At 44.4% G+C, this 16,939-nt stretch overlaps 1 protein-coding gene across 2 annotated transcripts; it reads right to left on the bottom strand.

Moving 5' to 3' along the window:
* Positions 1-812: 812 nt before the first annotated feature.
* Positions 813-8,938, bottom strand: LOC110507681 (methanethiol oxidase). 2 transcript variants are annotated; one of them, XM_021587838.3, is made up of 13 exons: positions 8,766-8,895; positions 8,102-8,193; positions 5,321-5,377; positions 4,872-4,984; positions 4,545-4,730; positions 4,109-4,229; positions 3,385-3,567; positions 3,118-3,299; positions 2,936-3,014; positions 2,633-2,754; positions 2,008-2,100; positions 1,747-1,865; positions 813-1,322 (listed from the first exon to the last, which is right to left on the bottom strand). In XM_021587838.3, the coding sequence occupies exons 3-13, from the start codon at positions 5,325-5,327 to the stop codon at positions 1,160-1,162; spliced, it is 1,368 nt and encodes a 455-aa protein (XP_021443513.2). In that variant the 5' UTR covers positions 5,328-5,377; positions 8,102-8,193; positions 8,766-8,895; the 3' UTR covers positions 813-1,159. The 2 variants fall into 2 exon arrangements, with proteins under 2 accessions (XP_021443513.2, XP_021443504.2); XM_021587829.3 differs by lacking the exon at positions 8,102-8,193 and having other exon boundaries at positions 8,766-8,938.
* Positions 8,939-16,939: the final 8,001 nt, after the last annotated feature.

Raw genomic sequence — 16,939 nt, 5'->3', positions numbered from 1 at the left:
GCAAGTATAAATTATAAGGCTCACTAGCCACTAAATCCAGCCAGCCAAAGGATCTTTGCTCCAGGTCACAACCTGGCCACCATCAAAAGTTAGTTATTTTCCAATGCAAACCAGTATTGCCAATATGTTAAGTCCTTTAAAATAAATCCTTGCAGTGATACCCACTGGCCCAAATATTATCTGAAGTGTAACTGACTCACCCAAGCTTGAGAAAGCTTTTGATAGATTTGCTTAAGGGTCATGCTTCAAGGTCATTCCAGACATGTAGTGTAATGAACCATAGCTATGAGACTCAGTGATCAATTATTATTATCATTCTATATAATAATGTAGGAATATGCAGTACATTTATTCAATGTATTTAAAACCATTAATATCTTGCAAATGAACATGTTGTCAATGAGTATTTAAATCAAATGAATTATATAATAATTATGCAAACCATTATTAATGTAGCAGAATTGGTAGACTGGTGGTTAGATGTAGTTAGCGTAGTAGTTAGAGCGTTGGGCCAGTAACTAACTGAAAGGTTGCTGGTTTAAATACCTGCACCGACAAGGCAAAAAATCTGTTGTGCATTTGAGCAAGTCACTTAACCCTAACTTACTATAGGGGCACTGTACTACTATGGCTAACCCTGTAAAACATGTTTCACTACACCCATCTAGTTTACTATTAAATTAAAGAGTAAACAATCCAGACATACAGATTCATTCAACCCTGCTGAACACACACACACTCAGGCCATTAAGGAATGATGAAAAATGAGAACGTCTTCATATTCTTAAAAAACAGTACGTCGCCATCAGATGTTACTCTATGAATTCCATATGTTAGAATTTGTTTATTTTTTTAAAACCTCAGTTTCACCACTGGCATTGGAAGTAACAAAGAACATTTGGTTCATAGATGAGATAATGACTTAAGGCACAATTATGCATTTAAAGCAAAGCAGCATGGAATGAATAGGCACCATTATCGGGCATGAGAATGAATAGGCAGCATTATCGGGCATGAGAATGAATAGGCAGCATTATCGGGCATGAGGCTCGAGGGTATGCCTCCTTCCCCACCCGTTCCCAACTAATATGAGTTACATGAAGTCTATGTAAAGTATGATGGGAATGAGAGGGGGAAAACTAGGGCCTCCTGCGTAACTTTACAGCCAGATGTCAGAGGTGCAGTCTCCCCCAGGGTATCGTAGCTCGTGGGCCAAGGCCGGGCCATTGGGCTCTTTCCCAAAGTCGACCAGGAAGTTCTCATTCACCTTGAGGCCACCATTGGCTGTGTTCACGTCAATCTGCATCATAACAGAACCCTCCCTAAGGCAAAGAGAGAAACAGACAAGGGAAAATAAGAAATAGAGTCAAGTATTCTATTTGATAGTGTTTCTAGCTATTGGTGTTCAAAACATCTTATTGAAGCAGCCCATGATATTGAATAACACTTATAAGAGCGATAGCATACAAATCCACGTTTTGATAGCTTACAACAAACCTGTTCCTGACATGTGTGCATTGACCACAAGTATGTAAAGTGGTGGGAAATTGTAATACTTGAGTAAAAAGATAGCTTCATAAAAAAAAAGTCACCCAGAAAAATACTACTTGAGTAAAAGTATTCGATTTTAAATATACTTAAGTATCATAAGACTATCTACTTAAGTAGTACTTTAAAGTATTTTTACTTAAGTACTTTACACCACTGAGTAATAGAAAAATCTAAGACCGGTGAACAGGTCCTCACTTGATCATTTCCGGGTAGAACTGCTTGTCCCAGCCACTGTAGAGAGAGGTGGTGACGTACAGTCTCTTCCCATCCAGACTGAGCTGCAACATCTGGGGGCTCCCTGGGATCCTCTTACCCTGGTGTGGATCACATGTACACACAAGTCGTTGTCTGCACCTTACAAACAACCTAAACACCTACTTTTGACCTACTGCAGACATTCTGCTAGTGTGTGTGTGTGTGAAGTGAGTTTGGGCATAGATTGTTATTCTTACACACCTTGATTGTGCGTGGGGGTGGTTGGCTCTGATTCTCTGGGTCCTCCAGTACTTTGACAGGGCCATCGTTTAGGATGCTCCCTCCCAAGAAGAGCTGAATACACAGGGAGACGTGAACACAGTCAGTGGACAACTAACAATTTCAGGAGACTGTCCTACCTAGCCCTAGCTACCTTAAGTTGAATGAACTGAGTAAGTCGCTCTGGATAAGAGCGTCTGCTAGATGACCAACATGAAAATGTAGGAGGCCACTTGTTTTTTTTAAATTTTATCTTTATTTAAGTCAGCAAGTCAGTTAAGAACAAATTCTTATTTTCAATGACGGCCAACAGTGGGTTAACTGCCTGTTCAGGGGCAGAACGACAGATTTGTCAGCTCGGGGGTTTGAACTTGCAACCTTCCGGTTACTAGTCCAACGCTCTAACCACTAGGCTACCCTGCCGACCCTACACAGGTACGCATCACATAGGCAGACTGATGAAGATGATTAATTTAAGTATCCACATAAAAAAAAGAACATATGCACTTGTCAGGTTTAATACCTCTGTCCAAGACCATTGCCTGTAAGATGAAACATTTTTGGTGGGTTTAAAATAATCAGCCATGTTGTAAACTTGTGATGTCACCTGGCCAGCCAGACGTGGGTTCCTCCTGTTTGTGATGTCATACTGTCGTATGTCTCCATGCAGCCAGTTACTGAAGTATAGGAAGCGGTCGTCCAGGGAGATCAGAATATCTGTGATCAGACCTGAGACGAACAGATCACACATCAAATTCAGGAAAACCCATTTCATTTGGCATTTCCATTTGATTATGGAACGGGTAGCTACACCCAATTCCAAATCTTCAATATGTACTGGAAGTGTTAAATGTATCCCTAATCTGCAGTACTCTCCCATCAACATTTTCCCAGACACACACACACTCACTTGGCATCACTGGCAAAGCCCATCCCTCCACTTTCTTACTGGGGACGTGGATAACCTTCTCAGCAGCCCATTCTCCTTTCTGTTGAGACAGTACCATTTTGTAAGACACTCAGCCAAAAACAAAAGCAAGAGAGATCAGACATGTTATTCTATTTTTTCCTATGCATGAATGTTTTGCTCACTGGTGTCCTGTAGAAACGGAAGACGGTTCCTTGGAGTGCACAGCCGACGTAGCCCTCCGTGGCGGCGGGATCATGGAGGAAGCGGATCTCCAGAGGAATGGCGCCCTCCTCCCCCAGGTCCAGGGACTGTAGCCGCTTGTGAGTGGTCCAGTCCCACACGTGGATCTTCGATCCATAGAGACCTGCAGACAGAACAGCAGCATTGAAACATTTCTCTCTACTCAACAAGTATAATACAAAACACATGTATCACCTCTATTTACACACCTTCTTTGACATGTTCCAGGCTGAAACCGTAGGCGAGGGCTTTGGGCGCTCCCCATTCGGTGCTCATCATGACGTTGTGTCGGGGCTGGTACCAGAAGTCATAACCAAAAGGTGCCGCCTCACCAGGCAGCTCCCAGTTACCAACCACCTCGAACGTTTTACCATCCAGCAAGATAAAGCCACCTGAGAGAAACACGTCCTGCATCAGTCATCTAATCCAAATGAATATTAACTTGCCTAAATGACTCTCCCTTGCCCCGCCCACTATTCTTTATCATTGTGGATTGTAGAGCCTTAGTCTCTTATTATAAACTGGGTGGTTCTATCCCTAAATGCTGACTGGCTGAAAGCTATGGTATATCAGACCGTATACCACGGGTATAACAAACCATTTATTTGTATGGTTTTAATTACGTATGTAACCGGTTTATAATAGCAATTTGGCACCTCAGGGGTTTTTGGTATATGGCCAATATACCACGGCTAAGGGCTGTATCCAGGCACTCCACGTTGCGTCATGACTACGAATAGCCCTTAGCCGTGTTATATTGGCCATATACCACACCCCCTCGGGCCTTATTGCTTAAATATAGGCGTGTTTTATTCATCCCTATCCTTATGATACAAAGTAAAGTGTTTCAAGGTCACATACATTGTATGAGGCTGAGGACAGCCCCAGAACACGCCGTCTGTCCCCCTACTGCAGCGTGTTGTCTCCTCCTACCTTTTCCATTGCCAGATGGATCTCCTATGCTGCTGATCATAATCTGGCCACTGCCCAGGCAGTGTGTGGTGTGGGGGTTGGCCAGGCCCGTCTTCCAGAAGATATCTGTGGGCTCCACAATCTGTGAGGAAGCAATCCTTTGGTTTAAATCACATTACGACCTGCATGGGAAGGACACTTTCCTTTACAAAACAAATTATGCATATTGGGCTGTTGGTGAGAGATGGGTAGGAGGCTTGACCAAATCTGTACATTCAATTGTCTGTTTTTGATTTGTTGTGTGCTGGAGCTCCTTGTATGACATTGTGTGGTGTTGACTGGATTTGTTGTGTCCGACTGTGGTGTTGACTGGATTTTATGTGTCTGTTGCATAACAGCTGTGCAACATGGTCACTGAGTACTATAGTATCACTGCTGTAGAAGGGTGACCCTTTACCTTGTGCATCTGTGGAGCGCGGGGGTCTGTCCCAGTGTCCACTATGTAGACCCGGGAGGAGATGAGCGAGGGCAGGATAAGTCGGTTGCGCTTCTTGGATGAGTCGCCAAAACAGCTGCTGCAGGCGTTCCAACCAGAGTGGTGTAGCTCGTCATTCAGGTTGGGCATGGGCAGTCTGTGGATGACCTGTAGGCGCAGACATTACCAGGTCACTCTTTAATCCACAAGGTCAAAGGTCATGTATAATACTGTCATCTCTTCAGTATTTAAACTACCGACCACTGTGACTAATGAAGACAGGTGTGAAATGATGTAGATCAGCAGTACCTGACAATAAGTAGGAGACTTGGGGTCCACGTCGACAGTGGCAAGGTAGTCTGGTTTTTGGATTCCAGTGTTGCGATAAATGCAGGGCAGGTACACAATCTCCTCACGTGGACCTTCAAAAACAAGAGCCCCATTTCAGGAGGCACTACTGTCATTCACTCTTCCTTGACCACAAGAACAAGGAAAATAATCAAACCACAAGGAATTCCAGTAGCCTACAACTGATGTCTGGTTCCTCCCAATGTTTCAGTAAAATACAGACAATTTATGGCATTTGTTTATGTAAATATTTTCATGCAACTGACAAACTCAAGGAACCATTAAAAATGTTTTTTAAACTAATAGTCCCAACTTGTCCAATGGGCAAGTGCCCTGTAGACCTTAATGTCAATCCCTCCTAAAACACATGGGGTGAGCTAAGCTTCTCTTTCCCAGAAAATGACACTCACCCTTCATGGCATCCAGTGGGCTTTTGTAGCCAGGTCCACAGCCTGTGCATTTAGTTGCTTAAAAAAAAAAAAAAAAAACAGCAACTGTCTTTTTCATAGAGAGCTCAAAATAACTTTACTACCACACACAGCAATCTCTGTGTTTACTATTACTGCTGAACATCTATGGCAGGTAACCACAGAACTGTCACACCTATAAGTCATATGCATTCGTCATACAGTTGTTGGGCATATGTTTAAAATGACCTAGAAGTTTCATCACAGGTAAGTCATGTAGACACTTTTTGTTGTAAAACTGTTGCAGAATGTGTGTGTGAAAGGAGACATTCATTTGTCCACTTTGTCTTCCTTTCCCAAGGATGCCGTTACTGGCAGCCATCAGAATCGTAGACAAATGCACTTTTACTGTAAAAATCTAATGCAATGTTATGATTGTGAATGTTAGAGAACAAATCAAATCTGCACAACATGGACCCAAAAATGCACTGTTTATTTACCCAGCCAATGTTTGACCCTAGGGTCAAAATAAATAAACAGAGCACTGTTGAGTATATCAGTGTGCAGATTCTGTTCATTAATACATCAGAATCATAATATTATATATCAAGGTCATACAGATATGTACAGATAAACAGTGGTAACTATTTTTTAGGCCAATTGTGTGTAATATTTAACCAAAAGAAAAAAAACAAAAAATTGACATTCCCACTACGGTGCCAACACCCCACTGAGAGTTCCTGCTCCCCAATCATATGTCTTGATTTACAGAATAATAACAATCCACTCAAGTCAAAAGTGCAGATATGGATTCACAAGAGACTGACAGGGTTGGGTCAGTAAGCATGATTTTTTTTCCCCCCCCACCTTTATTTAACCAGGTAGGCTAGTTGAGAACAAGTTCTCATTTACAACTGCGACCTGGCCAAGATAAAGCATAGCAGTGTGAACAGACAACAGAGTTACACATGGAGTAAACAATTAACAAGTCAATAACACAGTAGGAAAAAAAAGGGGGGAAAAAAAGAGTCTATATACATTGTGTGCAAAAGGCATGAGGAGGTAGGTGAATAATTACAATTTAGCAGATTAACACTGGAGTGATAAATGATCAGATGGTCATGTAAAGGTAGAGATACTGGTGTGCAAAAGAGCAGAAAAGTAAATAAATAAACAGTATGGGGATGAGGTAGGTAAATTGGATGGGCTATTTACCCATAGACTATGTACAGCTGCAGCGATCGGTTAGCTGCTCAGATAGCAGATGTTTGAAGTTGGTGAGGGAGATAAAAGTCTCCAACTTCAGCGATTTTTGCAATACGTTCCAGTCACAGGCAGCAGAGAACTGGAACGAAAGGCAGCCAAATGAGGTGTTGGCTTTAGGGATGATCAGTGAGATACACCTGCTGGAGCGCGTGCTACGGGTGGGTGTTGCCATCGTGACCAGTGAACTGAGATCAGGTAGAGCTTTACCTAGCATGGACTTGTAGATGACCTGGGGCCAGTGGGTCTGGCGACGAATATGTAGCGAGGGCCAGCCGACTAGAGCATACAGGTCGCAGTGGTGGGTGGTATAAGGTGCTTTAGTAACAAAACGGATGGCACTGTGATATACTGCATCCAGTTTGCCGAGTACAGAACAGTGGTTAAAGCCCATCTCAGGGTCCTAAACTCTTATGGTGACTGGGTCTAGACAACAATGGTTCAGAGACTGTATAGATTTCAGATAAGCTTCATTAGCATGAATGGTAAGGCTACTGTTGCTAAAGCAAAGTGTGTTGTAACTTTAATGTGTTACAGAGTTAATGTTTAAGTTTATTCTTTGAGCTGTATCTAAAGATATTTCTTTAGATTTATTTGCATATGTAATTGTATTGGGTTGTGTTGAATTACGCTTTTTGACTGCAAGTCCCAGAATGCTTTGCGAGAGGAATGAGAGAACGCGCCAATTATGTGCAGGTGCAGTGGATTGTGGCTGACTTTCCGATAGCATCTTACCTGCATTGCTCTGTACCAAAACAATTGTTGTTAAATGTAACGTATACAAGTATTCTTACTAAAATAAGCTTTCGTATCAAAACCGACGTCCCGAGTCATTACTAAGAAGTTAGTTAATCTAAAAGTGAGATAATGACATATCTATGTATATCTGTGGAACTTAGGACTCTGCTGATCCAGAGTGCTGGTTGTCTTTGGCATTGTACCAAATCCTGCCATAATTTAGTGCTGCCTTTACTTGGAATAAACCATTGCTTTTGTCATGATCAAAGCTGTGCCTTTTTCCTTACACATGACAAACAATGGTTTTGGCCTAAACCATTGTTGCAGCTGAGAAACAATAGTGAAGAAAAAAACATGGAGAAACCACAGCAGGTGTCAGCTATCAAGCAATCTTCCAGGAAACTAGTCTCCAGTCCAACATTTCCCAACACAATTCCTTCTAAGATACACAAGCCCACAAGTTCAGCTTCCGTTCATTTAATGGGTTTGACTGTTGCAGGTCCAAAGAAACGTGGATGAGCCTCTTGCATCATTGATGGATCTACCAAATTCTCTGTTATGAAAATAGGCTAGTCTAACTGTCAAAAGGACATTTTCATTTAATTGTAGAAATTAAAATGTAATAATGCATAGAAGGTTGTTTGTGGTTCTGCTGAAGCATCATGATAAAGTGGATCATTTAAGATGAACAAGGCAACAAGCACAAGAACGAGAAACCTTTCACACTAAACTCCAACCCCCACAATTTCCCGTCACTGCACACGAGAATAAACAGCTACTTACGCAATGTGAAGCAGGCAGTCTGGTGGCGACATCATTTAGACCAGTGTTTCCCAACCAGGGGTACTAGGAACCACTGATTTAAACCACCAAACCTATGCAATTGTGTGACCAGGTGTTTAGGTCCATGCTGAAAACACTTTTTACTTTATTAATTCAAAATGGTGTGAGAAAGACAAAGTATCCTATAGTAAAACATAGCAAGCAGCTTAAGGGAAACATTACATGATTAAATCTAATTGAGACGTCGCTGTAACTTCCATTTCTTCCAGTCATTTTGCATTTCTAAAGGCAATGCACGAGTGCCAATATGTAAACACATTTGTATACGTAATTGTCGGTTAAACTAACTGACTACTCAGCAATGGAATTCGGATTCACACATTTTCAACAAGAAATGCCGCACGGACGTGCGCAATTACTCACACTTATTTTCGTTTTGGACAAATTTCATTAGTTGTCTTACTCAAATATGCATTTATAAAACACAATAACACATTCAGCTCTAAGTTAAATTACTAATGAAAAGTTGACACTATGGAGGTGGTTAGCATTATGTCCTAGTCCACGTTCAATCATTAACTTCGTCATTACCCATTTCAACGTGTTTTGACAGATTTCCTAAAAGCTACGAAAATGAGTGAAAAAGCATGAAGATTGGACAAACCCATCCCGCAGACTTTATTCGTCCAAGGTATCCACAAGGATCCGGGCTTTCTATAAATTATTTCAGCTGATATGAGAGTGGAGGAATGGTTGGGCAGGTTTTGTAGGGTAAATGACTTGAGGGGGAAAAAGGGGAGTGTTTATGGCAGCATAACGTTGCACGTAGAAATTAGTATTGAGTGCATTTCGTTTTGCATGGACCGGTGCCCTGGCGGTGGAGATTCCGTTTTGCGAACAATAGACAATGGCATGATCTAAAATATATAAACCCCACCCAACCGGGACACAGGGCGATGCCAAACGAACTCATCCATTAATATATGAAAGAAGAGATACCCCCGCGCGATTGTCCTGCCCTCTGTTATAGTTTGATAAGACTTTGATGTCAACATAACATTTAGCTGACACGTTTCTGGCGCAAAGCAAGGTAACATGTTCTGCACTATAAAATAAATATGCAGTTTAAAGTGTTGTTTTAGTTTATTTCCTATGGTCCATACTGATTAGATATACGGTCTATTAAACTCATGCTACCTTCCTACTTAGTCAAGGGGTCATCTCTTGCGTAACTCGACATGAGGGAATGTGAGATTAAAGCCACAATCTGGAGTTTTACCAATATTGTGTTTCAGTCCATAGACAAAAACAACCTATTTCAAATGAGACGCAGCTATGAATGTAAGGACTTAATCTATAAAAGATTGACTGCTTTTTTAATCATATTTTGAAGATATACATTACAGACTTAAATGACATCAAAAACAGAAACAGTAGAGTATTAAAAACGTATATTTTGAATTAGGCCGTATGATATGATAGATAATTGTACAAACCCATAAAACATTTTTAAAGTTCTATTTGATCAAGAATTGTAAGGGTAGGCTATGTCATTAATCAAAATGACCACTGAGCTGCAGGAAATATCCCAGATTGTGCCTCTCACGCCTAATCAAATGCAGGAAATGTTTTTCTTACAAGAGATTCAGAATCTTCAGGACTTGTCACGATTTCAATATCCCCCATGTCCCTTTGGAAGTATTGAGCAGACCAAAGACAAGTCAGAAAAGAAAGGATGAATTTAATATCATCTCTGTGTGTCCATGACTGTGACAAATGAGGTACAGTTCAGATACTTGTTAAAGAACATATTTGACATCTGCAAAATGCATTCGATATTATGTAACTCCATAAGGAATTCAACATTCCCAACATTTCTCAAGCTTGTCAACCCTTCCTCAGTACTACACTCTGACAGACACAGGCAAGAGAACATGGTAGTTCACCCAAATCACATTTGTTTATAAGTCCTTAAGATAAATAGAATACTCTATATAGCTGTAGGTCGTCATTACTAGCCTTCTAGCAATATGGCTGAGTCTCTCTAGCCCATAGATTAGGCTACTTTCAAGGTAAGGAAAGAATGTATGTAAAGTCATTTGAGTGCAATAAGGGATAAGGAAGAAAAAGTTGGGGGCAAATTTGTAAACCAACACCAATCTGTCAAAAAGGCATTGAACTTTTAGAAAATACTAAACAATGCATAGTAAATATTCTCAAACTGAATTAAGAATGCATTAATGTACAGTATAGCACCTTAAAATGTTTTGTGTTCAGTTGATGATCTGTTTAGATTTGATTTCTAACACCACAAGAACATGCCTTACGGTTGATGGAGTTTGGATCCAGTCTGTTGTGCGTCATAGTGTTCATTAAAGCAAAACATAGAACCTGTCAAGTCAAACAAGGGATCCCCACTCAGTTTCCCCACACTGATGACATAAAAAAAGGTTCAAAGGTTGACCAATTGTACTTTAACAGTATGCACTGTAATCTTCTGTGGCCATTTGCAGAGAAGACCCACAGGCTGTGTGGCCTAAGGCAACACGGCAGATGTTCTTGAGTAGGACCGAAGTATTCAACTCAGAGTTTGTGAAAGGGAAGGACTAAGAGGGGGAGACCTCCTCATGGGACCCTCCTGGCTCTCTGGCAGCGGCTCCATCTCTTCTCCCTTTTCCAAGATGTTATCCTTTGTTGTGTCCATTTCTATAGGTTCCTTGTGATTCTCATCTAATGTTCCTTCTTCACTTTGCTGCTCTTCATCTACCTTCCCTTCTTTAACCTCTTGCTCCTCATCTACCCTCTCTTCTCCAGCCTCTTGCTTCTCATCTACCCTCTCTTCTCTAGCCTCTTGCTTCTCATCTACCCTCTCTTCTCCAGCCTCTTGCTCCTCATCTACCCTCTCTTCTCCAGTCTCTTGCTTCTCATCTACCCTCTCTTTTCCAGCCTCCATGTCCTCTGTACCCCTGCTGTCTTCCTGCTCGAGCTCTGCTGGTGACTCTGGTTCCAGAACCTCAGGACCTAGCAGGGCCTCTCTGAGAGTACTCATCAGCTCTGACTGGGTCTCTGCCAGAGTCTTGGTCATTTCCTGGTCCCGCTGCCCAGGGACCAAGTCAGTAAGGTGGAAGGACTGTCGCAGCAGATCAGGCTGTTCCTCTAGGTAGGACAAGGCCTCCACTAGCCAGGCCACTAGCAGCTGCACTAGGTCTTTGTGTGTGGCCCCTGCTGCCCCACCCTCGGCAGCCAGCCGGGCCCAGCGGGCCAGCAAGAAGCTCTGCAGCACGGGCCGCAGGCACATCTCCAGGGGCTGGAGGCGGCAGGTGCAGCCAGCAGGGACCACAGCCGGAAGGGTGCCAGTGGCACCAAGGGTGGTCAAGAAGTCCTTAGACACGTGTCCACGGTGGCCGTCCAGGATCAGCATGCCTTTGGTACTCCTGTTCTGGTCCAGCATATGTTGGCGCCACACCCGAGACTCCCACAGTGCCAACTCCTCGTCCCTGGTGAATCCCTCCACCTTGGCCTCCAGCAGGACAGAGTTTGGGAGGCCTGTGCCCTGCATCTTGGGGAGCTGCCCCTTGATTAGGACCATGGTGCGTAGCATGGTGCCATCGGCCAGCGCTGAAAGATAGATGGTGACCAGAGGTTCCCTGGTTCCCACCAGCTGGAGAGCCTCTTCTTTATCCACTTTGGCTGGATCCGCAAGCGCCTCAATGTCTACAAAGACAGACAGCTCGTCCATGGCAGCTATGCCTGTGTGGGGCAGATCGTGGGCCTGGATGTGCTTGCGGGTGAACTTGGTGAAGGAGTTAGCGTTGTCCTCCATGGAGCGTGGCAGGCGGCAGTTGACCGTGGCAGTCCGCCCAACAGCCTGCCAGCCAAGGCTATGTTGCAGCATGAAGCTCACAGCCCAGTCGTAAGAGATGCGGAAGGCGCTGCTGTGACCGTCCTGGCTGTGGATCTCAGAAGCCCTCTGAAAAAGGTTCTTCTCGTTGAGCGGCAGCTGCTGCTCTCGCTGGGCCATGACCCACTCCACCATGCGCTCCACCGCCTCTCCCTTGCCGGGTCCCCGGCCATCACGTTCCAGCTGCTTCTCCTTGTTCTTCAGCCAGGTCCGGATGAGATTAGACTGGGTGGATAGCTGCTTGGCGGCTTGACGTTCCCCGCAGCACAGAGCGAACAGCACTATCCTCAGCAGACGCACAGAGAGGGTGTCCTCTCGTTCTTTTACCACCGGGCGTACTGTCGGAGGGGTGACGGGAGGGTCAGATACGGCAGGCTGCTGTTTAGACTCCCCTTCATTAACAATTTCATCAACGTCCTTGCCAAGACCTTCAACCTCCATTTCTTCATTGTCTGTGTCTGAGCCCATGTCCTCCACTGGGGCCATTGCCTCGTCCAGGTCACTCTCCGGCCCTAAGGGACCCCACTCGCTGCTGTCGTCAAAGCGGTCTGCTCCCGTGGTGTTTCTGCAGGAAAGAAAGATGAGTGGTATTTGAGGCATGACAGATAAAACATCTCAATTAATCACAATATTTTGGGGGGAGTAAATTGTGTGAAACGGCAGGAGTGTGTCTCGTAAAGTACCTCATGTCCTCCATGATGAATCCAACATTAGGGGAGCCTGTAAAAAAAAAAGCGAGAGAGGATAAGATATTTAGATTTGAAAAGAAAGAGCACGCAGCTAAATGTAAGTGTTACAACAAACATTTCTGTTTCAGGTTGAACTATGTAGACTTTGTTTTCCCTGTCATAATGTATTATTAATATCATCTTTCACAGTTCCCCTGTCAAGCAGTCACAGACAATGTTTTTGAAGCTTGTATACTCATAGAGATGAAGCTAGTCTTGAATTGATTATATACTGTATGTGTTTTGGTATCACAAGAGATGATATTATTGTGTGTGCACCTACAAAACATCAAATAAATGATTGACCTGAGTGGTGGGGTGAGAAGCCATGATACTCCCAGAAGCAGCTGGGCTGCTTGCACAGGTTGGCTTTGCAAACGATGCATCCAAACACGCTCTCATGGCGCAGGTTCTTCAGATTGCAGTTCTTGCATCTCTTGGTCTTGGCGGTGAGTTTAACCAATCTGTGCCTTAGTTTATTTGGATTGCCTTGAAGGGCAACTTCTCGCACGCTCGCTAGTCCCTCTTTATTCTCAGAGTGGATGCGTGCTTGTCTCTCTGCACACTTGGCTAGCTGGTGCCCTAAGCGCTTTCGAAAGTTTGCCTGGGTAAAGAGTCCGCCCTGCACCCATGATGGTGGGTTCTCTTTGCGGCTCTCCCGCAGCACTATGAAGGCGTTGACTATGCTCAGGTTGACCAGGAACCAGAAGAGACTGCGCCAGTGCTTGTCTAGTGGCAGCCCTCCTAGAGGGTTACAGGCAAGCAGCTGTTTGCAGATGTCCACTCCTCGCATATTCTCCTGCAGAAGTCGGAAGGCTAAGGGCCGCTCGATGGGGCTGAGTTCGCCCACTTTGGTTTGAGACTTCCTCCACACTGTGTCTGGCTGCCCCGGCCTGGCGTTGGTGGACAGGCAGCCCATCTCCTTGGTGTCTTTCCAGCGGGTGGCCAGCAGGGGACCCAACTGCCTCTGCAGGAAGTCCCCAGGCTTCTCCAGCTTACCCTGCTCCCACAGCTCCCTGGGGAGGATGGGGCTTGGTGGAGGAAAGGAGCTGGAGGCGTAAATGCCCTGGTCCAAGAGCTTCTGCATGAGAGGGGCAGAGGCCAGTGAGCTACCCAGGAAGAGCTGGTGGTGTTTCTGCTGGAGTCCCTCCACTAAGGGGGGAACTACACTGAACCCCAGCTCATTCTCCTTCTCCCTCCCCATGTGGATGAGCAGTCGGTGGCAGTAGCCCGACTTGGAGTCACACAGCAGCCACACCCCTGGTTGGGCCTTGGGGTTCCCTTTGGCTTGGCCGGCCTCCGTCTCCAGGCTGGGCAGCAGGGCCCGGTCGATGGCCAGGCACCGGTTGGGTTGGTAGGCTTCCCACATGGAGTCGCCAAGGATGCTCAGCATAGGTCTGAAGAGACGCAGCCTGTCGCTGCCACTGCCCTCCCCCTCCTCCTCCTCCATGGAGGTGAGCAGACTACCCATCCAGATGTTGTTGGAGATCTGCTGGAAGCGCTTGATGGACATGGCCCTGAAGAAGGTGTGGCAGTTGTCGTAGTGCTGCCAGGACCAGTAGTTGGCAGGCTCTGGGAGGCTCTGAAGGCCCATGAGGATACTGAGACCTATGAAGCCCTTGATCTCGTGAGCAGCAACAGGGACCCAGTCCGGGTCACGCTGCCCAAGAAACTGGCAGGTCTTGGCCTTGGCGTTGGTCTCGTTGGCGATGAGCTCCATGAGCGAGTACGGGAAGAGCAGGTTGAAGTAGTCGACAGCGTCACTGTTTTTGTTTAAGGACTGGCGAGGACCGCAGCTCTCTGTGAAGTCGAGGATGGTTGCGGAGTTGGTGCCTCTCAGCAGAGGTTCTCTCCAGTTCTCCATTAACGCCCATTCAGACCTCCCCACTTCCACACCCCCCCCGGATTTGTCCTCCTCCTCTTGGCAGAACTCAATGTCAGACTCCAGAGACTCTGTGGGGGAGGGAAGGGGATCACAGGAACAACAGTTAGTATTCTGCTCCACAGAGCCAAGTTGACAACTTTTCTTTTATAAACTCCCTGGGCCATTTCTTATGTCAGCCAAGTCCACTTTTACAACACCATGTGTATAGAACAGGGAAAAATACCTTCACAACTGGCCAGTAGTCTGAAAATAACATAAACAGCAGAGGAAAACAGATTGGTATGCAGACTGTCTCCTTGGTAAGACATTACTCCTCTGCACTTGGGTCATTTTTAGACTCCACACATTTTCCTATTTACTTTGGCACAAAACATGCTTTGGAGTGTGTCTTGATGTACAACAATCTGTCAGTTCCTGTAATGCAGGGTTCCACAAGTGGCAGCCCACAGGCCTTCTTTGTTGGACATAAGACTGTAAACACACCAGCAAATCAGGGCCAGGTGATTTACATTTCCTGTTCCAACGTATTCCCACGCATAATAGAGAGATATGTGATCTTATACAAATGTAAGCAAGGTTTGAAATGATGTTTTAGTCAAATATTATATCCGTTTGGGCTTTGAGGTCAATTTGCAGTCTACAAATGATTTGTAATTATGTTTTGGCCCCCTGACCATCCCCTCAAGAAAAACTCAAATGGTCACGTGGCTGAATCTAGTTGATGATAGTGTGTGAACGAGCAACATGGGATGCAGCCATGTAGAGTTCTTTGACCTCATTAATGAAGAGAAGGGGAATGTGTGGTAACAAACACCTGTTGTGTGTGGTTCATCTTTTTCCACATTACTTTTTGTACACACACACACACACACACACACACACACACACACACACACACACACACACACACACACACACACACACACACACACACACACACACACACACACACACACACACACACACACACACACACACACACACACACACACACACACACGCTCACCATTTCATTTTTTTTTGTGTTTACAAGTTTGTAAAAATAGTTTTACATTAGGTAGAGCCAATAGCTTTAGTGTGACCGCATGACCAGAACATAAGGCCTCGTTCTAACCAATATAGATGTACAAATATTTATGATTGAAGGCCCCCTCTGGTGTCCTATATGAGGGGATTTTATGGGCACTCCACAATATCTGGTGTGAACCATGTCTCACTGTACAATATCTGGTGTGAACCATGTCTCACTGTACAATATCTAGTGTGAACCATGTCTCACTGTACAATATCTAGTGTGAACCATGTCTCACTGTACAATATCTGGTGTGAACCATGTCTCACTGTACAATATCTGGTGTGAACCATGTCTCACTGTACAATATCTGGTGTGAACCATGTCTCACTGTACAATATCTGGTGTGAACCATGTCTCACTGTACAATATCTGGTGTGAACCATGTCTCACTGTACAATATCTGGTGTGAACCATGTCTCACTGTACAATATCTAGTGTGAACCATGTCTCACTGTACAATATCTAGTGTGAACCATGTCTCACTGTACAATATCTGGTGTGAACCATGTCTCACTGTACAATATCTGGTGTGAACCATGTCTCACTGTACAATATCTGGTGTGAATCATGTCTCACTGTACAATATCTAGTGTGAACCATGTCTCACTGTACAATATCTAGTGTGAACCATGTCTCACTGTACAATATCTGGTGTGAACCATGTCTCTCATTGTACAATATCTGGTGTGAACCATGTCTCATTGTACAATATCTAGTGTGAACCATGTCTCACTGTACAATATCGGGTGTGAACCATGTCTCACTGTACAATATCTGGTGTGAACCATGTCTCACTGTACAATATCTAGTGTGAACCATGTCTCACTGTACAATATCTAGTGTGAACCATGTCTCACTGTACAATATCTGGTGTGAACCATGTCTCACTGTACAATATCTGGTGTGAACCATGTCTCACTGTACAATATCGGGTGTGAACCATGTCTCACTGTACAATATCTGGTGTGAACCATGTCTCACTGTACAATATCTAGTGTGAACCATGTCTCACTGTACAATATCTAGTGTGAACCATGTCTCACTGTACAATATCTGGTGTGAACCATGTCTCACTGTACAATATCTGGTGTGAACCATGTCTCACTGTACAATATCTGGTGTGAACCATGTCTCACTGTACAATATCTGGTGTGAACCATGTCTCACTGTACAATATCTGGTGTGAACCATGTCTCACTGTACAATATCTAGTGTGAACCATGTCTCACTGTACAATATCTAGTGTGAA

The sequence above is a fragment of the Oncorhynchus mykiss genome, chromosome 3 (genome assembly GCF_057628025.1).
Source record: "Oncorhynchus mykiss isolate SJ-2025 chromosome 3, ASM5762802v1, whole genome shotgun sequence".
NCBI classification, from domain to species: domain Eukaryota; kingdom Metazoa; phylum Chordata; class Actinopteri; order Salmoniformes; family Salmonidae; genus Oncorhynchus; species Oncorhynchus mykiss.
The sequence above is the reverse complement of the archived record's forward strand: the minus strand, read 5'-3'. Positions and strand labels throughout refer to the sequence as shown.

What these genes read in the sequence shown, in the direction of transcription:
- LOC110507681 (XM_021587829.3), bottom strand. An exon ending in AGTCTCCTACTTATTGTCAG is followed by an intron (nt 4,731 to 4,871) that starts GTACTGCTGATC and finishes CTGCGCCTACAG; the next exon opens with GTCATCCACAGACTGCCCAT. An exon ending in CACCCCCACGCACAATCAAG is followed by an intron (nt 1,866 to 2,007) that starts GTGTGTAAGAAT and finishes GATCCACACCAG; the next exon opens with GGTAAGAGGATCCCAGGGAG.